General features: G+C 40.4%; 1 protein-coding gene across 1 annotated transcript in view; it reads left to right on the top strand.

The window, feature by feature from the left end:
• Positions 1-22,202, top strand: part of FAM107B (family with sequence similarity 107 member B) — an 88,533-nt gene extending 66,331 nt beyond the window's left edge. Inside the window, exons 2-4 of the mRNA XM_075064321.1 lie at positions 9,225-9,408; positions 15,938-16,091; positions 18,912-22,202. Coding sequence (XP_074920422.1) covers positions 9,225-9,408; positions 15,938-16,091; positions 18,912-19,028 — 455 coding nt within the window. The 3' untranslated portion in view covers positions 19,029-22,202. The remainder of the gene's footprint in view (positions 1-9,224; positions 9,409-15,937; positions 16,092-18,911) is intronic.
• The last annotated feature ends 409 nt before the right edge of the window (positions 22,203-22,611 follow it).

Below are 22,611 nucleotides of genomic sequence, written 5' to 3'. Positions count from 1 at the left end.
CGCCCCTGACTTTAAACAATCCAGTTCTCTGATTGGTCCTCTGGTCAGGTGTTCGGTTACCCTTTTCAGGTAAAAGAAACTTAACCCTTACCTTACCTATCCATTTATGACAACATGTATCTGACGAAGTGGGTATTCACCCACAAAAGCTCATGCTCCAAAACATCTGTCAGTCTATAAGGTGCCACAGGATTCTTTGCTGCTTTTACAGATCCAGACTAACACGGCTACCCCTCTGATACTTGACAGCATTTGGAAAGATCATTAAGTGGTCTGCCAAGACCCTCAGCAATTTTCAAGTGATCCACAAAAAAAATGTTTGAGAATCACTGCCCTAGATTATAAACTGGCCACAAATAGAATCATGTATACACTGAAAGCTGATTATCTTGCCAGCTTATACTAGGAGTGTAAGCCCCACTCTTGGGTAGCATGACTGAGAAGATAGGAGTCCTACCACGAAGAGCTGTCCACTGCTTGCCAGCAGTTAAATACCCTATGAAGGGGGAGTGGCTAACTCCAATCAAGACTGGCTGTAAAGTTTTCCATAAATTGCTCTGGAGCAGCAAGGGTGTCTACTGCGTTCTGGAAGGAGGATGTAACTGTCTTAATGACTTAGTGGACTGTATAGGTACTGCTTGTTCTTTCCTTCTTGCTACAACCAGATTTAGCTTTCCAGAATAAAATCCATCCATATGAAAACTGTTTTTCATTTATGTGTTATAGCATCTTTGACCAGTCTAGTGCTTTATGTTGAAACACAATCTTGTCTAATACGTTGTATTCTGATCGCTCCTTCCATCAGAGGGTTTTGAAATTCTTTGCAAACAATAGTGAAGTTGATCTTCCAACTCCCTTGGGAGATAGCTAAGTTATCCCCATTTTTCAGATAGAGAAATAGAGACCCGCAGAGGTTCTGTGATTTGCTCAAGATCACCTAGGAAGTCCGTGCTGGAACCAGGAACAGAAGCCAGGTCTCCAGATTCCTAGACCTGTACCAAAAGTATGCCCTTCACCTGGTGTAAATAGTAATACACCGCCACATATGCTATGTGGACGTTAAAACAATGATCACTACAATATGTTTCTTATCATTTATGTACTACCATAGGTGTATCTCTGTGTATGTCTTATGTATGCCATTGGGACAAGTAAAGGCTACAAGGTCCCTGACCCAAGCCTTTTATAATCTAGGGCCAAAATTCTTGCCATCTTTAAATGGCACCTCCCTAGAACAAGAGCATGATTGGGCACTCACCCATCATTTACCTCTCTACCACTGCTCCCAGCCAACAGCACCAGAACCCACCTGTTGCTAGCCCCAGCCACCCTCCCGTCACCCAAAACAAATGTCTGATTCTTGCCTTGACCTAAATCCCATAATCCCATGGGACCCCCAAAGGATTCTGGGATTAAGAGTCAGGCTAATATATCATGGCAGGTTTTGGGATCCCAGGTGGGTAAAGTATGAGAACTCTTCCCCTGGATTAGAAAGAGAATGAACAGTAACTGGAGAGGTAATTTGTAAAGGGGGGTTAATATGAACATTCCTAATGGACGATCTCTTGCATTTCTCATGAACAAATATTTATACAAAAAATTATAATGGTGCTTATTTGATACGCGCAAACAGTGTTCAGATGTGCACAGTTTGGAAGGAAAGTGGAAAACTTGTGCAGCATGGACTTAAGCGGCCTTTTTCACTCAAGCATGATTGTGCAAATCTGTGCTAATTATGTAACTTCTGAGCAGAGGCATGCTGAAGTATTTTCATTCTAAAACCTCTAAAAAGCAGAGAATTAAAATGGAATCATATTTCTCCTCAAAGAATGCCTTAGGGTTACTTGTTACAAACCACAAGTCTATGCAGTAGTTTAAAGATCTAAAAATGTAAGCCTTTCAAAAATAGTGTTTGATGGGTTATAGTATACTCAGAACAGATGTTCAAGCTCTTTACAGAATAAAATTTCACTTCCGGAGACATTAAGCAATTGAATGAACGCTTCTGTGCAAGGTTAATTTTAAAGTTTATCTAGGCAAAAACTAAAAATTAAGTGAATAGTCCCAGTTGCTTGCTTCAATGTATCCCTCTGAGGCCTGGATAAGTTTTTATTATTTTTAGATAGATATTTTTAGGCCTTGATTTTTTTTTTTTTTTCTAAAGAGGCCTCAACTCTGCCTCTGCTTTCACAGCTGCAAATAATTGTGTGCACAATTTGAAATGTGTAAATGTTTCATATGCATAAATTTATGGTGTTTTTGTTCTCAAGAAAATTTTGAACTTCAAATTCTATATTAGTGCTTTTAGGAAAACACCATATTTAAGATGTTTTCCACTGTAAAGCAGTTAAAGCAAAATATTGACATTTCCCAAGGGATTGTTATTACTAGGGCTTTTTGGCATAAATTTCCTATTGTTGCAAGAACCAGTAGGAACACTAGTGTAGTGAAGGCTCCTGCAGCTACCATGTTATAAAGACCTGCCTTGGAGAAGCATCAGATAACTCTGTTTAAAATGCTAGTGGCGGCCTGTAGCCCTTCTTATACTAATGCTCGCACTGTTGCTAACACCAGTAGACCTAGCCAAAAAACCCTAGTGTAATCACAATTAAAATGTGTAATATCAAGAACATTTAAAACCAAAATGTTCACTGGAGTGTATTTATGAATAGACTCTCCATAATTCAATTTGTAGGTTCTCAGACCATAGTGTTCTATCTGCATGTATAAAATAATAAAGATTAATGAATCTGTTCTGATCCTGCTGAATTTATTGGGAAAACTCCCATTGAGTTCAGCGGAAACAGGCAGGATCTGGTCCTTACTTTTGATTTACTGAAGTGCCGATAGGATAGCTTTCATACCTCTGAAAATGTAAAATTTGTAGCTGATTGGATCATTTTAACATATGGCTTTAGAATGAAGGAGACATTTTCCTTGGCTATTTGGATACCCAAATATCCATGCTGCTATGTTTGAAAAGTCAAAACTTTTTTGTTTCTGTTCAGTATGGCAAATTTAATTTATCTAGAACACGCATGGTAAATAAGGGCTGCATACAAAATTCATGTGAATCTACTTGTATATATAGACTTGGAAGGATTAGATTTTATCAGTAAACATCAATTTCACTGTACACACTCACACACCAATGAAAAAATATTTCCATTGATGATGATAGAAATTTACACATAGGAAAAGTAAGAAAAATGCTGTTTGAGAACTTATTAGAGTTTGCTTTAAGGATATTTACTTTGTATATTTTTTACACAACATTGACAATTTATGTTTTTATGGTTATAAAACTTTAACTTTTTGAATCTCAACATCTGCTGTTGTTAAATAATCATTGTCTAATTCCCCCATTGTCTGATGCCCCCATAATTTCCCACAATTGTGAAAAATCTAACAAAAGCTTAAAAATAAACATTGATGTATTATCTGTTGGAATTATTACAAAAAAATAAAATTGAATTCAGCCAAACCCCCGTCAACAGTACTAGACGCAGCAAATAAGTGCTTTTATGTTGCTGCTGGGGCAACTTGTTACAAAATACGTTGAGAAAACTAATATACCACTGCTTTGGCCCAGAGTTTCAAACTCAGCCAAACATATCCAACATCCACATAAAAGGTTTCTTAGCCTTGAGTTAAGGTACCAAATAGCATAGTGAAGTGAACTATGCACCATCCGTAGATTTACATATCACCAACAAAAATTTAGTGAAGCCTCTCAAATGCTTGCAAAACAAAATATTTGTGTTTAATTCTTTGAACCAAAACCCATGCAATATTGCCACAGAACTGAGGCCATGACACCTATCTAGGATACCCAAATACTAGCTTTAGACAAGGACTTTCTTTGCTTCAGAGACTTTTGTATAAAAGACAAAAGGCCTTTAGGACCTAAGCTGCTTTTCTACATCCCTCAAGAGGAGGGCTTGGGAAATTTTTAATGTTAGGCCCCAACTTCTCTATATCCAAACCATTCCTCAGGAAAATCCCAACCTAAAATGCTTAACATGATGCTTCATAAGTTTCACTGCTGCCCTTTAGGGTTCTGAATAGCAGCAGTGAAAACTGACAGGACACTATTCAGTTTTCATTTTGCTTCAGCTTGACAAAGCTGTTTGCAGCAACAGAGGCACCAGAGCTGTCTGTGTGTAGATTCAGAAAGATAATGCTGCATCCTTTTACATTCACTTCACTTATGGAAGGTTTTTTCAAAACCATGAGGGCTAGAAACTGTAATTTATTTTCTTCTTAAATAGGGAATCTTAATTTTTTAAAGAAACCGTTGGCACTCACCTGGGAAATAATTGCAACCATATGAAAACCGATCAGTGTCTTGACAATTTTCATTGCTGCTGTTCAGAATTCCACGGACAGCTGAGAAATTAACAAGAACAGAGCACTTTCCTCCCTTCACCACATACCGGTGGTGGACTGTGCTTTGTCACCAGGGTATTAAATTTTTGGCTAATAAGTTTAGTCCTCTGGCTGTTGTCTGGTAAAATACTCCAGCCCTGGATGTGTCTAGGAATTTGCCTTTAGTAATCTGCATATTAGCAAGATTCCATATTCAGTTTTGCTTTTCCAGTACTGGTAAATGACATGTGCAGTCAGTGAGAATGGTATGGCCCCGGACAATGGATCATCTTTTACAAGCTAATGGAGACAAAGACCATTATGTGTACTTAAACTTTTTAAGAACAAAAATAGGGAAGAAACCTGGTGATTGTGGAGGGGGAAAAAAAACCTCCTTTCATTGCTTCCAGTGAGATCTAAAGCGATATATATATTGACCAATCTGCCTTATAACTATGAATATTCAAGTAAAACGAATGATATGGGAAAAGTAATTGAAATATGTTTTTACTACTTGTATAAGGGAGACAGAGAGAAAATATTAGGTTGAAAAGCAGTAGGAAAAGGAAATGATTACTGTATGTAGTATTGGCATGTTTCTAAACAGAGCAAGTGTATTTATTGACTAGCTGTAGATAAGTGTTTGGTGAACCTTTAATCTAATATTGTGCAATGGAGGCATTTTTGTCTGGATGTGAATTAAGTTTGCATGTTGTGACTTGAGAAAGGGTTTTATTGATGTGAGAGTAGTCTGAATTCATCTGAGCCAGAGTTTGGTTCTACTCCCAGTTCTGCCGCAGTGACATTGGGCAAATTGCTTCTATGCCTCAGTTTTCCCATTTGTGAAATGGGGATAATACATTGCGAATGGATGGATGGAAATTATTAGTTCTGTACAATATTGTCACTGATTATTTATTACACCGCTACCATGATATAACGCCACCCGACATAACACGAATTTGGATATAATACGGTAAAGTAGTGCTCTAGGGAGGCGGGGCTGCGCACTCCGATAGATCAAGGCAAGTTCAATATAACACGGTTTCACCTATAACGCGGTAAGATTGTTTGGCTCCCAAGGACAGCGTTATATCGGGGTAGAGGTGTATTTACTTAGATTGTAACCTCTTTGGGGAGGGATTGACTTTTTGTTCCGTGTTCATACAGCACCTTGCACAATGGGTTCCTAGTCCGTGACTGTGGCTCCTAGGTGCTATGATAATACAAATAATAAATAATAATTCTTGTGTAGGGAAATGCAGGATTGGCCCCACAGTTTGTGATTAAGGCTGGGATTTTGCAACGGCATCAAAGGGAATGACTTGAATGAGAGTTGGGTGTCTCATTTCCTTATGTCCATTTGGAAATCTCAGCTGGAGTAACTGACAGCTAAAATCCTTTGTTTTTGATATTTACTAGTTTTTTCGCAAAAAAAAAAAAATTGTTTGCTTGAAAAAGTCAGTATTTGGGCTTTACTGGTTTGATTTTTCTTCTACCTGAATTTTGGGTGAGCCAGGACCTCTTTTCCCCTCCCCTCTCCTTGCAACAGGGAGGAGCGAAATGGGCAGGGAGCCAGGTCTGACAGCTGAGACCACCCGACCGCTGAAGTGACAGGCCCACAGGGAGCAGGTGGTTTCCTTAAGGGCTGTGTTGTGTGTATTGGGCACCTCTCCCCATCCTGTTGCCCTTTGTGATTTTTATTGCGTTTTCACTCTTTTTAAAAAACTTGGAATAAGTTCCTGGGAAATTTTAAACAAAACTAAAAACCAACTGGACCTTATTTATAGTGTAATGATGGGTGGCCAGATTTTCAGCTCCTGAGCAAGCTGTTATCAACTCAAGTCTGTCACTAGTCGTTCTTTTTACACGGAGAGACCTCAATTCCTGACACAAAGGGTCCATATTACAATGTGGATAAATCTTTTTGGGTTTTTTTTTGTTTTTTTTTGTTTTTTTAAAAGAAATGGCCTGCCTGGGGAGGACAGTATTCAAGCTATATCTAAAATAAACCCTATGAAATTTCTGACGGATCCTTTCTGATGCCTTCCAAAGTAGACTTATGTGCTGCAAAATGCTTTATCAAACATTCCCAGACAAAGAGACTGACTCATATTCTATTTTCAGGGGCTCTTATGTTAGAAAAATGATCCCTCTGTTGTGATGTACCTGCTGTAGGTAATTCTGCGTTGGCTATCTCTGTTTGAAAACAGCAATAAATACGTTGCTGGGTTGTTTGTGATCATAAATGCTTTAAAAATTATGATATATTTACCTTCCACCTATAGTAAACATGCACTGTACATATTTGATTCTGTTTGAGTTGACAGATCTTGTGTTAAGGCTGAGAGAATCTGAATTGTCCTGTCCCTTAAAAACAAACAAGTATAAAGCTGTGTGGCAGAGCTCATTCAAAGACTTCAGTGAAGAAAATCTGTGGTGGCATAAACCAACGGTGGGGTGCACAGTATGGTCCTTTCAGCCAGAAATGTACCTTTTTATTTTTTGTTTTGTGTGGCATCTTGATGATGATCTGAGGAACATGCGATAAATTGTAGTTGCAGTATATGAGAAAATGTTGATAACCTTGTGATGATAAAGATGCATTAGAAAGTAGGGAAAAATGGTGTTTTTTGCTTTTTGTTTTCTTAACATCTCTGTATTGTTGATGTCAGTAAAGGATTTAAATGACATGTCTTAGAACACTGTAATAGCCAAGTCTTGAGTTACTGCAATCACTGTTGTTACTTAATATTTACATTAGCACCCAAAGGTCCCAACCATGGTTGGGGGGCTGTTGAGTTGGTCACAGGACACATGCATGCAAAAGCAAAGTCCCTGCCTTGAAGGGTTAACAGGCTAAGGCCTAGAATGAACCTCTTACTGTGGAGAGCAGGTACTCCTAGGAGTGCTTCCAGTAAAGTTAACAGTTGATGTGTGAAGGGTAAGGGAAGAAATTGTATGATTCAGATAAATTATTAAAATGGGAGAAGCCAAAGGGCCTGATCTGTTTCAGAGGTGGAAATCCAGAGTAACTCCATTGAAAAAAATATGGCAATACTTTGGATCTGTGGTCTCCATCTATACTACACTCATCTCTGTGCTTTGGGAATGTTACTGGCATAACAAAAAGACCTGACCTAAAGCTCATTAAAGCCAATGGATTTGGGAATCTTCCCATTGACTGCAGAGGGCTTTGGATTGGGCCCGTAGAACAGATGTGGGACCCAAGCTCTGAGCTTTTTCATATGAGAGTAAGTAAACAGTCCCTGTCTAATGATTAACTGGAGAGAAACTGCTGGTTTTGTACTCCATTGAGTAACAAAGTGAAGGAGATCACAGTTCAGAGTTGGTTAAAGTGTGGATTCAGTTTTCACTCTGGAAAAAAACGAATAGGTCTTTGAGTTTCTCTCAGTAGCTCTATATTGAAAGGTCTGCAATGTTCAGCTGTTCCATCAACCATGAGGATCGAGGTCTGTATTTTTTTTATGCAATGTCATATCAGTTTATCTCTGAAACACTGCATGCTGTGAGGCGGTTTTTGTCTCTGAAATGAGTCGGTGGTTGTCTTGTGTGAGTGTTTAGTTGCAATGGGCCGCCTTCTACTGGTGGGGCTCTGTGATAGTAAACGAAGGCAGAATTTGGCCCAAGATGTTTAATTTCAGATACGGGAGTTGTGTGTGCTGAGACTGATGCTGTTAAATATAACTAGGTATTAAATACTGCAAACAGATCATTTCAAAACTAATTTGCGGATTAGCTGCTAATAAAAAGCTCTCTTTTATTGTGACTTATGTATGATAAGAATACGCTTTTTACAGCTTGATGATGTGAATGTGAATCCAGTGTAGCTTCATTGACTTCAGATCACTGAAGCTGTGCCGATTTCACACCAGCTAAAAATATGGCCCTTAATTGTTAAAGTTCCCAGGAAGGGTGACCAGATGTCCCGATTGTATAGGCACAGTCCTGATTTTTGGGCCTCCTTCTTATATAGGCTTCTATTATCCCCCACCCCCTGTCCCGATTTTTCAAATTTGCTCTCTGGTCACCCTATTCCCAAGTCAAAGTAGGATGTTTTATCCAAAATCTAACTGAAATCAAGATGTGAATTCTCATTGTGCATTTTGGGAAATATTTTCCAAATTAAATTCTTCTTCTTTTTTTCTAGGTAACAACAAACAAAAAAAGAGGGTAAAATGATTTGTTTAAAACACATGATTCTGTTGTTTAGTAGTGCTGCATTACAGTACTGGGCGTACCTAAGAGAGATCATATTTTCCACTGTAGTTATTAAATGGGGTTACTGGTAGTGGGAAACAGAAGTCCCAATGACTCCACATGTACACCCAGTACTCAGTGTATTAAATTTTTTTTTTTCAGACCTCAGTTTCTTGTAGTTTATGCTCTTAGGCCCCAATGAAACAAGACAGATTTAAGCATATGAGTTGTCTCGTTAAAGTCAATGGGACAATTCACATGCTTGACTATAGGCATGTGCTTAGTTATTTTGCTGAACTTAGTCCTCAGTGTTAAGATTTGATAACTCAGAAAGTCTGATTTATTGAAGTCCATAGCCTGAAGAATTTTGAGGAGGAAATTGTTCCTCAGTTTCCCCCCATCCACCCAAGAATACTGTGATTGATTGATTTTTGGTGCAAAATTTAAGAAGCTAAAGTAAACGGCTCTGGAACCTTATGTCTACCTAGTGTCAAGGCATCTATATCTATATATAAAAAGATAAATGTTACCCACATAACATGTTTTAGCTGTATGGATGCAGCCACCAATTCTGTATTTCTTTGTGAAACACGGTCTTTAAATGTTTTAGCATGATTGTTTCTTGTGTTTTACAGACAACTTGAGTGAGGACACTGAACTCAAAGATCCATATCTTCTTCCAAGAAATATCATGGCTGAACCAGACTACATAGATGAAGACAACCCTGAACTAATTAGACCTCAGAAACTAATCAATCCTGTGAAATCATCCCGGAATCATCAGGACCTTCACAGAGAGCTCCTTATGAACCAGAAAAGGTGAATTCAACGGAACTTTTACTCTGTAATCAAAGGGCTCCTCTTCATGTACAGCGCTACAGCTACACCGATGTAGCTGTGCTGTGGTGAAGTCGCTGTTACGCAGACGGGAGAGCTTCCCAAGAGGCGGTAGCTTCTCCTATCAACAGCACTGTCTACGCCAGGGATGAGGTTGGTATAACTACGTCATTTGGGGTGTGGATTTTTCACACCCCGGAGCAACGTAGTTGTACAGATTTAGGTCTGTAGTGTAGACCGGGCCTAAGTGTCGTGTTGCCCAAAACCTGATTAACATTTTGTGTAACTTTTAAAGATTCATTGGGGGGGTAGGGATAGCTCAGTGCTTTGAGCATTGGCCTGCTAAACCCAGGGTTGTGAGCTCAATCCTTGAGGGGGCCATTTAAGGAACTGGGGTAAAAATCTGTCTGGTCCTGCTTTGGGCAGGGGGTTGGACTAGATGACGTCCTGAGTCCCTTCCAACCCTAATATTCTATGATTCTGTGAAGGCTTTGGGCTTGTCTGCACAAACATTAAATTTGCAGAAAGCTGGGTTGTGAATCTACACCTTTGAAGTGGGACTAGATCAAAGTGAACTAATGACCTGTCAATGTACAGCTGCAGGGTCCACAGGGAACAATGAGTCTGCAGCAGGCTAGTGCAGGGTAGATTCACAGCTCAGCTTGCTTCAAACTAAAGTTTGTGAAGAGAAACTTTAAATCACAATGGCTACCCATAGCATTTAATTCTATTTCAAGTGTGTGCTGGATTGAGTTGACTGGTCCTTTTTCTTTGGTAGCTGTATTTTGTGTTCCAGAATCTAATCTTGTGTTTCTTTTTTTAAGATATTTATTATTATTAATTAATATTTATATTGATGTAGCACCTAAAAACCTCAACCAGATTGCATCTTGTTGTGCTAGGCGGTGTGAAAGCGTGTATGACGGACCCTGCCCAAAAATATTTCTTAGTCTAGGTCTGTGCTTGGTACCTTTTTAGTTGTGCTTATTCCCACTGGGGAGTTGCAATGCAGCACTCTGGTGTGCGTTGCAATTCACACCCCTGTAGTCTGAACCATGGGGCCATGTATACAAGCCCTTAGATAATCTTCAGAATCTGAACTGTATATACATAAATCTGATGCAGTCTACAAAAAGCCCGGAACAATATCTCTGGGAAAAGTGCAAGCTTGCCCTGTTTATCTAAGTGGGATGAAGACTTGGAACGTAGTGATGATAATCATTAGCTGTCTCACGGCTGATCAGAGAGCACAGTAAAGAAGAAAGTTGACCATATGAAGAGCTGCAAAATCTGCTGTAAATGGCATTTCATTTGGCCTCACAAGTAGGCAGAGTTTGAGTTGTGGGCAGGGTTGGGAAAACGCTACTGCTGGTTTTTCCCACCCTCCAGCCTGGCTCCTTATTTACAAAAACACCTTTAGGTCATGTTTATTATTGAAGATATAATTTCTTATCAGTTCTATAGTCTTCTTTACAACTAAATTAGGTGTATATTTGCCATCTGCTTTCCTGATGCATATGCATTACTATACATTATGCAAGTGCTACTTCCTTCATGCTGGTAGATGATACATAGCACACAGCTTTGTTTATATACTGCTTAAGAGCTGAGGGGTGAGATCCTGATTCTGTTGACATCTGTGGGCCCAGGACTCAGTCCAGAGTTAGCTGGGTTTCTGTTTTAAATTAGTCAGCAATGGAGGGGAATAATTTTGAAAAATTTAAAAATCATCCGCACAACCAGACTGTAAAATGAGCCAGATTACTGGAAAGAATTGTCAATTTAAACGGTATTAAAGATGTGACTGATTGCAGATGATATCTCTTTGCCAATACTTTGCTGAGAAACTTGGTATCCTCTTGTGCTTTTCAGTCCATGCTGTGTCAGATTAATGTTTCCAACTTGACTTCCTTCTTTTTCATTAATGTATTAGTAAAATCATCCCTGGTCTGAGCTCTAACACAGAGACCTGGGAACTGGTATATTCTTAACGAGGACACTTTTTAGCTCTGTAGCCTTGGGCAAGCCATTTAACCTCAGTTTTCAGATCTGTTAATTGGAAATTATACGTACTGACCTTGCAGGAGTGTTTGTGAAAGTTTCAGTATATTACTCCTGGGGAATTCTGCACCAAAAAAAATTAAAAATTCTCTGCACAATATTTTAAAATTCTGCATATTTTATTTGTCAATAAATAAAGGTGGAGGTTCCAGCATGGCAGCGGGGAGCACAGGCCACTGGCTGCACAGAGGTGGGAGATCACCCTGCAATATTGCCACCCCACCCCCGGCGACATGGACTTGGCAGTGAGGCTGCATCTGATCCTGATGCAGGGCAAGGGCTGGGCCTGCCCCAGAAATACTCTGAGACCCTGTCCCTCCATGTCAGATGCACTAAAATAGCAAGCAGGAGGGACAGAGTCTCGGACGCATATCCAGCCCTGGCCATGATCCAGGTGTGGGGCAGGCAGGATCCAAGTGTTGGGTGAGAGGTTCTGTGTGAGGCAATCTGAGTGTGGGCAGCTTAGTGGGGGATCTGGATGTGGAGAGGATCTGGATGTACAGGGGCTCATTGGGCCATTTCAGGTGCAGGGGGAGTGGGACTCTGCAGAGGGGTTCAGGTGAAGGTGGTTGGGGCTTGGGATGGGGTTTGGCGGAGAGGCCTGGGTGTGGGAGGCTCAGCAGGGGGGTCCAGGTGCTGGGGGAGTGGGGCGTGGTGGGGTTGGGGTCTGGGCGCGGCTGGTTGGGGCTCAATAGGGTGGGGATCCGGGTGTGGGTAGCGTGTTGGGGTGGTCCAGGTGCAGCGGGGGTAGGGGTGGGAGTTCTAGTGCAGAGGCCTTAAATGTGGGGGTGCAGGGGTCTGGGTGCAGGGGTGGGGGCCCGGATGCAAGGGAGGGGTCCAGGTGCAGGGGCCAGTGTCTGGGTGCAGGGGGGTTTTAGATGCAGGGGATCAGGCTTGGTGGGGTGGGGGTTTGAGTGCGGGGGCTTTGGTGTAGGGGTTCTTGGTGCAAGGTGAGTGAGCTCGGCTGGGAAGGTTTGGGTATGGTGGGATCCAGATGTGCAGGTGTTGGACAGATGGAGACACAGCTCCCCGTACAGTGACTCCTCCCCCCTGCAGCTGAGGAGCAATGGGAGCAGAAAGTGGTGGAGGGAGTGCAGAGCTTCCTGCAGCCAGGATCGGTTTCTGGAGATAGGTCTGACCTGGCCCTGGCCCCAGCACCAACCCCAGTCCCAGCCGCTCCTTGCACATGGACGTAGCTGGGAGTGACTTGCATGCAGGAGGCCTTTTGTAAGCAGTCCAAGGGAACCCTTGTTACAGGGCAGGACTGACACAGCTACTCATTAGTCTGGATTGTGCCCCAGTATGTCACAGTTATATATAATCCATGGTAATCAGGTGAATTGATATGGTTACAGACAGCTAGGATTTTTGTCTGATAATTTGTTCTTCATTATTATGTTTATGCCAATGACATTCATGGATATGTCAACTCCAGAGGATCTGGAATGGGGGTCAAGTAAATTATTTTAGATTATAGGACTGCTGTAGTACCATTGCTTGGGGTCTTTGGCCAGTGTTGGTGTGACTCTGATTATAAACATCTTCCACTTTAGAGTATTGTACAATTCCCAGCCAAGTTTTGGATTAAAATCCTTAGTTTGAGAGTTTTTTAATTCTTTTCTGGGACTGGGAGGAAGGGGGTAAACAGCAAAATCCTTTGGCAGGTTTTAAGCATTCAAATCCTTATATATTTTCATTTTCGTTTGTAATGAGTAAATATCTCAGTTGACTTTGCCTGGGAGAATGGATTTTTCTAAAATTAGAAATGTATTCTCACAGTTGCAGAAGACTACGTGCTTTGGAGTATGGTTTTAAAAGTGTGTGTGTGTGTGTGTGTATGTATTATATAAAAAATACACACACACTTAAATAATTTTAATATTAATTACAAATGTTACATATATACCCACTATATCAATGTAAAATTAGTATGCTGAAATGACAATTTTTTTATTTTTATTTTTGAAATAATCGGCTTTTAGAAGTAGTGGAAAAAACTTGAACGTGAATGGGTATCCTCAGTCATTTTAGAACACAGTATATAAGGGTTTTTCAGTGGATCGGCCGTATTTGTTTAAATATTTTATATTTTGCATTTGTCCAGTGCATTCCATCTGATCACAGTGCATTTTATAAACATTATTTTAGTTTCACAGTGTTCCTGTGAGCTTGTCTAAAGTAGACCAGCTTTGAAAAGAGGTTTTATTTGTCTGCCCTTCAAACATACATTCATATTTTACAAGCTGGCCTTTTCATGAAAAGCATAGCTCAGCAAACACTACTATATAAGCTTTGTGTAGTGCTAAAACGTCAGCGTCCTGAGGTTTAATGAGTGTGATATTTGGCATCCTGCTCCTTCCACAGCAAGGTCACATTGATAGAGGGGAGGCGCTTCACGCCACATCCATTGCTCAGAAACATTTAACTTTGTCCATTGCTTTAAGCAGGCAGGATGACAAAGTTACAGAGCCCACTCTCTTTTATTGCCCTTGCTCCTTTCTGTCTATATCTGTTTACCCAACTTTCTACGTACAGCATTTATGGCACCCATGTCATAGTGACTGAGCACATAATAGTATCTCCCTCACCCTGCAGAGTGTCTGCAAACACAAGGTACAGCTGTTGGATGACTATCTCAGATGTGGGTATCCCTGAGGTAAGAGATGGGCGGGTGACAAAGGAAATTCAAGGGGGACAGGGTAGCTCGGAATTAATTGGCTGTTTAAAATACCATAAACAGCCAATCAGTCTTTATGACTGAGACATTTCCCCACATAGGAGAGACAGGAGTGCCATCGCGTTCTGACATCCAAACTGCCTAGATTTCCACATTTTAATCTTCCTGCCTAGTTCTGAATGTCCCTCCTTTTGTCTTTAGTGTTATAAGATATTGCGGGGGAATATGAAGATGGAAGGGTCCTTTTGCATATCTAATGCTGAAATTCTTCCAAATGCTGGGGGTCAGCTAGCTAAATCTAAATGAATCCTGCACACAGTATAATAGCTCTCCAATCACAATGAAATGGACATGTTACACAGAGTCCAAGCGGATCAGAGAAAGTTGGCAATTAGGTGTGTGTGCGTCTTGTTTTGTGTTAATGGGATTAAACATCAAAGACTAACTCCTAGCACCGAAACGTTTAAAGGCATTGAGAGACACTTGGAAGTTTCCTTTCTTACACTTTTAATCTAAAGCATATTTAGGCTGTCCTGAATTAAATCTTCTTTTCCCCTTTAAGGTTTATAAAAGCATAAAGCACCTTAATGTAGTCTAGAGTTTTTCTTTTCTTGTGTAGAGGAATGTCCTATTACAGGGAAGAGCTGTGCTGCCCGCAATACCCCCACTGCTATGATTGTCATTTTGATTAGCAGCAGTGTTTAATTTTAGAACCTCATTTGTTTATACTGAAGTGAAGTATTCCTTTGGTGCAGAGTTTTACTAAGAGAGAGGGAGAGTGACTGCTACATTTTTAATTATTTTCTGGGATTGGGAGGAAGGGAGTAAACACCAAAGTCCTTTGGCAGGTTTTAAGCAGTCAAATCCCTATATCTTTTCCAGGAAGAACTGAAGCTTCTTGTTGGGAAATGGCTCGTCTGGTCTCTAGGGTGATCACAATGTTGTTGCAGAGGTCTACTCTCTCTTAAGTTCCCGGGGAGCTGCTCTAGGTTTCACGTGGCAGCTGCCAGTGGTCTCAGTGAAAATGGTTCAACTGTTGACCATCACAGCCATCCATGAGTAATGTGACAAAAGTACAGATAGGAAAAAATGTTCAGCTCCACTGTCACAAATAACTTGGGAGGGATAGTTCAGTGGTTTGAGCATTGGCCTGCTAAACCCAGGGTTGTGAGCTCAATCCTTGAGGGGGCCACTTAGGGATCTGGGGCAAAAATCAGTACTTGGTCCTGCTTGTGAAGGTAGGGGGCTGAACTTGATGACCTTTCAAGATCCCTTCCAGTTCTAGGAGTTAGGTATATCTCCAATTATTATTATTATTATAAATGCCTCTGGAATGTCCTATGCAGAGCTGACTGGATAAAATCCATGTGGTCTGTTGGTGAAAACAGGGAGACTGGAGTTGCAAGGTTTGTTCCTAGCTCTCCCCCTGAGTTGACATGTAACCATTGGTACATCATTTCCTCTGGAATGGAGAGAGCAGGGTGAAGATTACAGCTGAGAGTGTGAGTTAGTCAGGAGGAAAACTGATACGTGTATTAAAAGAAGATGCTTTTAGTGGTAATGGGGCCTGAAATTCTGATATGGAGCTGAGATTTTGGTTGGCGCTCCTCTCTAACTTTTTTGTTCATTTGCTAGGTTCATGCTATTAAATATTAATACAGAGATATTTATCTTTAAAAATGGTAGCTATCAGTTAACTTGAGGGAGACATGCACATATTTCTGTGTGAATATACAATTGATTAAAAGCTCTCTCTGTCTTTTTTCCCCAAAGGGGTCTTGCACCTCAGAATAAACCAGAGCTGCAAAAGGTGATGGAGAAAAGGAAACGAGATCAAGTTATTAAACAACAAAAGGAAGAGGAAGCGCAAAAGAAGAAATCAGACCTGGAAATAGAGTTAATGAAACGACAGCAGAAGCTGGAGCAGGTGAGAAGGGAAATGGTGTTAAGAATAGGTGGAGAAGATCACTGGGCTAGAGATTAGAATAGACTGGGATTGATGGGGGAATTACGGCAGCCTTCTGTCTATGTAAGTATTTGTGTTCTGTGTGCACCTAAACAATCCTTAATGAATTTTATCCTTGCAGCATTCCTGTGAGGTAGGGAAGTATTATCCCCATTGTACAGATAGAGAACTGAGACTATAATATAATAATAATAATTGGAGATATACCAATTTCCTCAAACTAGAAGGTACCTTGAAAGGTCATTGAGTCTAGTCCTCTGCCTTCACTAACAGGACCAATTTTTGCCCCAGATCCCTAAGTGGCCCCCTCAAGGATTGAACTCACAACCCTGGGTTTAGCAGGCCAATGCTCAAACCACTGAGCTATCCTTCCCCCCCCATAGGTTGGTTGAGGCCTGCGTACCCTAGGAGGGTTCATAGCTGTAGTATGGTATATGGATGCAGCTCAGAAGTGATTTTGCTGGTATAGTCTATACCAGTTAAACAATTAAAGTACAGACGCTTCCCAACTTATGCAAGCATTCCATTCCAAAACGCCTTGCGTAACTCAAATTTTGCGTAAGTCGGAAACATATCTCCGACCATTACGCCCCCTCAAAAAAACACCTCCTATTTCTAGCTTACGGAACTTTTTCCGTAAACTCAGATTTGTGTATGCTGGGTTTACGTAACTCGGAGTGCGTCTGTAGACTATACCAACGTATGCACTTTTATACCAGTTGAACGTGAGCTCCCAATGCAGTGATGTAACTAAAGGGATTTGTGGATGTATAAACAAGAGTAGCTCGAGTAGGAGAGTGGTATTGCCTGTGTATACATTGTAATCTGACCATTACTAGAATCCTGTGTCCAGTTCTGGTGCTCACACTTCAAAATGGAATGTTGAAAAATTGGAAAGGTTAAGAAAACAGCTATAAGAGTGATCTGAAGTCTGGAAAATACACCTTAAAGTGAGCTGCTCTCAATCTATTTAGTTTATCCAAGAAAAGGTTAAGAGGTGATTTAATCATGGTTTACATGTACCTATATGGGGAAGAGATTTCTGATTGTAGATGACTCTTTAACTGGCAAAAAAAAGTCATAATGAGATCCAATATTTGGATGCCGAAGCTAGACAAATTCAGACTAACAGTAAGGTGCCAGTTTTTAACAGTGAGGGTAATTAACCATTGGAACAACATGCCGAGGGATGTAGTGGATTCCTCTTCCATAACAATTTTTAAATCCGGTTTGGCTCTCTTGCTAAAAGAAATGCTGTAGCTCAAACCAAAGTTATGGCTTTGATGCAGAATTTAAAAGTCTATGACTCTATTGCCAGGCCTTTAATAAACAAACAAACAACCCTAAATACAGAGATTGTGACTTGCAATCTACTGGGGTGAAATTTTACTCTATTGCAGAGGGCCAGCCAATGGTCTGTGTGTTCCTTAACAAGCTCTGTTTGTTTGCAGTAAGACAATCCAACACCTACCAAAGTGCCTTCAAACAACGAAATAATTTACTCAAAAGTATTATTTTTTTACTTAAAAATCCATTTAAAAATAATCATAATTAAGATACAGTTAACCCAGCTAGTTGTCTGTCTAAATATTAATTAATTACATTCCAAGCCACACAAAAAAAGTTTAGAAATTAAGAAATTTTGAGGGGTTAGAGATTCTGTTTTTTTAAAATCCTCATCCCCAACAAAGAGCCCAGTCTCAAAACATGTGACCGCTTGGAAGCTCCCTGAAATGTCCTTGATTGGCTCAAGTTCAAATCTGGAAAAATAAATCCTGTTGCAACATGGAAGACCTGCCCATAGCAAATAGTGTTGTGACTCTGCATGTGTGGCAAGAGTGACATCAATTGACAAAATGGTTCATTGTGGAATAGAGTCATTCTTTATTACAATCAGATGTCCCTTGTCACAGGGCCAGAAAAAGGAGAGCTTGTTTGAGTGGTATGTGGTCCCCATTAATCATCAGGAAGACTCTGCTATATTCAAATGAACATTTCCTCTCAGGATAGTATTTATTGGTCATTTTCTAGACAGTTGCTTCTTCCTGCCTATTGGCTCGTAGCGTTGCACTCAGGACTTGCAGGGTAATTGTTATTCAAAGCAATTCATAAACAGCATTCTTTACGAGCAATATATGACCACACCTCATGGTGCATAGTAAGCAGCTACATGCCCTAATGTTTTTTGACGGCTGCCATGTGTGGGCAGGAATGCCACATGCTTTAAAAATGTTAGTAATTGGGCACTCAAAATGTCGGCAACAGATGGGATTGGGGGAACTGTTTTACTCTTCTTCTGCTCAAGATAGGCAAAGCAATTGGAGATGTCTCCATTAGACCCCATAATCCATATTGAGATCCTACAACTATGCATGTTAATAACTCTGATCTCCTGTATTCTTTCTTTGGGCATGATTGTTCCCCTCCTGCACTGAAAGCCAGAGGAGAGGATTTTATTAATTATTATATTGCAAGGAAATTCTCATGGATATCTCCAAAGACTTAATCTCATTATCCCGTCATGTGAGTATGTTTGCCCCATGTGGCAAAGCTATTTCCAATCTGGGTGGATCTTCCAGGAGAGATTGGTTAGGAGGAGATTGTGATACTCTTGTCTAAATGCCACTTCCCCTCTTTTTTTGTTAAAGTACGTTCTGGTACTTGTAAGTCTTTGAGGCTACATTTCCTTCTGTGTGAAATCATAGCTTTAATTTTGGTCTGTGACTTTTCATTTGTTAACACAGGTATTTTATCTTTTTATAAACGTGACTTTCATTTCAGCTGGAACTTGAGAAACAGAAGCTCCAGGAGGAGCAGGAAAATGCACCTGAATTTGTTAAAGTCAAAGGCAACTTGAGGAGGACAGCCCAGGAATCGGCAGAAGCTCCAGACTCCTAGAGGAAATACCTGCTAAGACTTTCAACATTCCAGCAGCGGCTGCAGAGAGAGACTTCTGCAAGTTGTCAGACCCTTTACCCTGGAGAGGGAAGATATACGGCATTCAGGTGATGTTTATCGAAGATGGGTTTTGAATTCCTGGAACATGTGGATTAAAAGTCTGCAACATAAACAGATCAAACTCGCCAAACACAGTACTGAGACCAGGGGATCAGCAGCCTGTTTTCAGGTCAGGATTATGAACATGTCTGAAGTGCTTAATGAGAGACTTAAACCAGGGACACTAGAGAAACCCTTTGAGTGTTGCACTGCTTGGTTTCTTCTGATCCCAGTTTAGTGGAGACATCAAGCTTATATTCTGCTTTTCTTTTTTTTTAAATTCTCTGGTCATATTTTATGGAACTTTGCTGTGCAGGGAAGTTCTCACTTTCTGTCCTTTCAGTCTGTGTAAACTCTATTTTGAAAATGTGGGTTCCTGCATTTAATTTTAATGGGGGTTAAATGTAGAGTGGAGTGGTGTGTCCTGGTCATTGCTGGGCATCTGCACTGGCTGTTACCACTGGGAAAATTTGTGCAGAGATATAGGGATGTTTAAAATTCTAGGGCATTGAAAAAAAGCTTAAAGTTTTTAGGACCAAATTCTGTCTTTGGAGGTGCATGTAGAATTTGGCTCTTGAGAGCACAAAAATTGGAATATTTCCTCACCTGGGCAAAAATCAAAGGCTGATTTCCCCTCTCCCCTCAAACGCATTCTTTGCCCCACCCCAATAGAGCAATTACAATGTAGAGGCCCATGTACAGGAGTACCTTTTTCCTGTCAACTCTTAGTGGAAAATGATGCATCCTCTAGTTTTTATGTTCTTAAAGACTGCTTGGTTTGCTGGCATGGTCTTTCTTCTCTGGGACTTACAGATCTAAACTCATTGTTAACAGATCAGTAGCATTAAACTTACCGGACTGACTACAAGCATTTGAAGGGCCTTGCTCAGAGTACCTTGAAGACAATGGGAATGCTGTGCACGGATCAGCTACAGAATCAGGTTTAAATGACACCAGACTAGCCCTCCAAGGCTACTGAAATGAGAAACTTTCCCTAATGTTAGATAAGCTGTGACTTCTCCCATCTTTTCTCTTGTCTCATGAAATAAGGGAATCAAGTTATTACTGAGTCTTAGGGCCATATTCTGTCCCCTACACGTAGCCCTATTGACTTGCCACTGAGTAAGATGGAACTCGGTCTGAGTAAGAGTGACAGAATCTGCCCCTTAGTGCTTATGACTGCTACTTCTGCCCTGTCAGGAAAGCCTGGAGTTGGGGAGGAGACTGCTCATGAAGGGCCAGAGCCCCCGCTCGGTTACATGTGCACACTACCAGTACCTTCATGAGAGGGATGCTTATCCATACCCGCTCATCATCTTTGCCCTAGAGCGCTAAACAGAAATAAATGCTCCTTTGTAATTACAACTGAGCTAACTGCTTGAGAATATTTTCTTTTAATCTCAGCAGTGTGTGCAAGATGCTGTTTTTCTCTTTTGTTTTTCCCAGGGTACTGGAAATGGAAATACAGTTTCAGTATCGACTTGGGACATAGCGTTCACAATTAACAGGGTTTCTTAGGCATATCCTTCAAGCTGTCAAGATCAAGCTTTTTTTTTTTTTTTTATGAGGACACAATTAGATTAGAAGTAAATTAAATTTTGGGAAACTTATTACCATTGACTTAGATTGACAGTGCAGTTCACATTTAGAAGATGAAATGTTACAAGTGGTTTACAAAGCTGTTCAGGCTGTGGTCATACAAAAGGCAAAGGCAAAATGTAAGACATCGCATTTTGTAAACTCTACCATATTGTATTTTTGGGAAACAGGACCGTAACTGCTGCAGGTTTTTTTTCCTTGTGCCTTTCTTGCTTTGGAAGAAGGTCTTCCTGTCTAGCAGCCAGTCATTCAAACACACATTCTGACTGGATTTGCCTCGTCTTTTGTTCAGATGGCCCTATGGTCCAATTTTCTGTGTAGCGTCCCCTCGTACAAGGGCAGTGGAAAATACTTCTTTAGAAATCATACCTTGACGCTGAGCCACTGCTGTTTATCTTTCTCACCCACTCCCTGCCTTGTGAACTCCTTCAGGTCTGCTGGATTCCACTTCCACAGCCAGCCTGAAGTCTTCAGAAATCGAGGAGACAACCTCATTTTGCTATACCAGCACATTGGAAGCTCAGTCTCTGCCATTTCACCTCAGTGTATGTGGCAACCCAAACTCAGATATAAAAGAAATAGGGCCTAATCCAAAGCATGCTGAAGTCAGTGGAGAAGGCTTCCCATTGACTTCAGTGGACTTTGGCTCAGGCCTTATTGGGAATATAGGATGGACATTTTCCACTTCCCATTCATGTTGGTGTAACCAGTTGACGTGTGGTTAAAGGTAGAGTTTCTCTTTCTAAAAGACGGAAGGTCTGAATATTTCTTGCACGTACAGTGTGAAGTAATTAAAAAAAAAAATTCTGCATTACTAGACTAAATAGCAGTAGAATGACAATTTTTTAAAAATATCTTACAATTCTGCTGCACTTTGTCTAGGAACCCAAAAGTCAATTTCATGTGGCTTTGGCAGGCAAACCTCTGTTTTTTTTAAAATCGGGTCCAACATTGGTTGAGATGATGCAGCCCTTAGGTAGGTGACCAGTTCGTCACACCTGAAATCCCATTGAGTCCAGAGGCTACTTGTGTGACTATCTGCTCACCAGTGTGAAGAAAGGCATTTATGATCTGCTCTTTAGTTACGTGAAATTTTAAACAATCCTCTGTGTTTTCATTGAGCTATTTTCTTGAATTAAAAGTGGCTCACTTTTACCACTTTCTGTCTGTAATAGGGCAGGACAGTTTGTTTTTTTTTAAAAAAAACAAAACCCTTGCTTTTTGTTAGTAAACTTAGGATTTCTTTCTAGCTCTGAAAGCTGGCTTTAACCTTCTGTTAATATCTGTACTTGTTTGAGTGTACATATATAAATATATATAAATACAAAAAGGGAGCCTTAATAGGTGTGTTTTCATAATTTAATATTTTTTGTATTTGCTCTTGTATAATTGTTTTTAACTAAAGGTATTACAAAAATGAGAGTGGAATACTTAGAACCAAAGTTATGCTTAATAAAATCTACCACATGCTTGGAATATGCAACTGTCTCTGTCTTGACCTACTGAAAATGGAGCTTCGGAGCTGCGCTGAAAGTTATCCAGGTCATTTTCAAATTATATGGTCTTTATTTTTGCAAGGAACAATTTCAAGGCCACACTGACTTGATTCCTGTAACTTGCCTTCATATTTACATGCATGTAACATAGTCGGCAAATTAGTTTGGCAGAGGCAGCTATATCTTGCTGTCTTTTTGCATCTTATTTTCACTGAGAAATTTTAAAGACACTTAAAATTTAGGCAGCATGGAGAAGTGATTTAAGAAAGAAAAGGAATGCTGAGCTATTCAGCTAGTACAAGTGAATAAGGGAGTGGAAAGTATTAGGCAAGTTTTTGATGGGATTAAATAATTCCTGGAAGCTATTGCATATAACGTTGCTGACCTTA

The sequence above is a fragment of the Chelonoidis abingdonii genome, chromosome 1 (assembly GCF_003597395.2).
Source record: "Chelonoidis abingdonii isolate Lonesome George chromosome 1, CheloAbing_2.0, whole genome shotgun sequence".
NCBI lineage: Eukaryota > Metazoa > Chordata > Testudines > Testudinidae > Chelonoidis > Chelonoidis abingdonii.
This window is presented reverse-complemented; position numbering and strand designations above follow the sequence as displayed.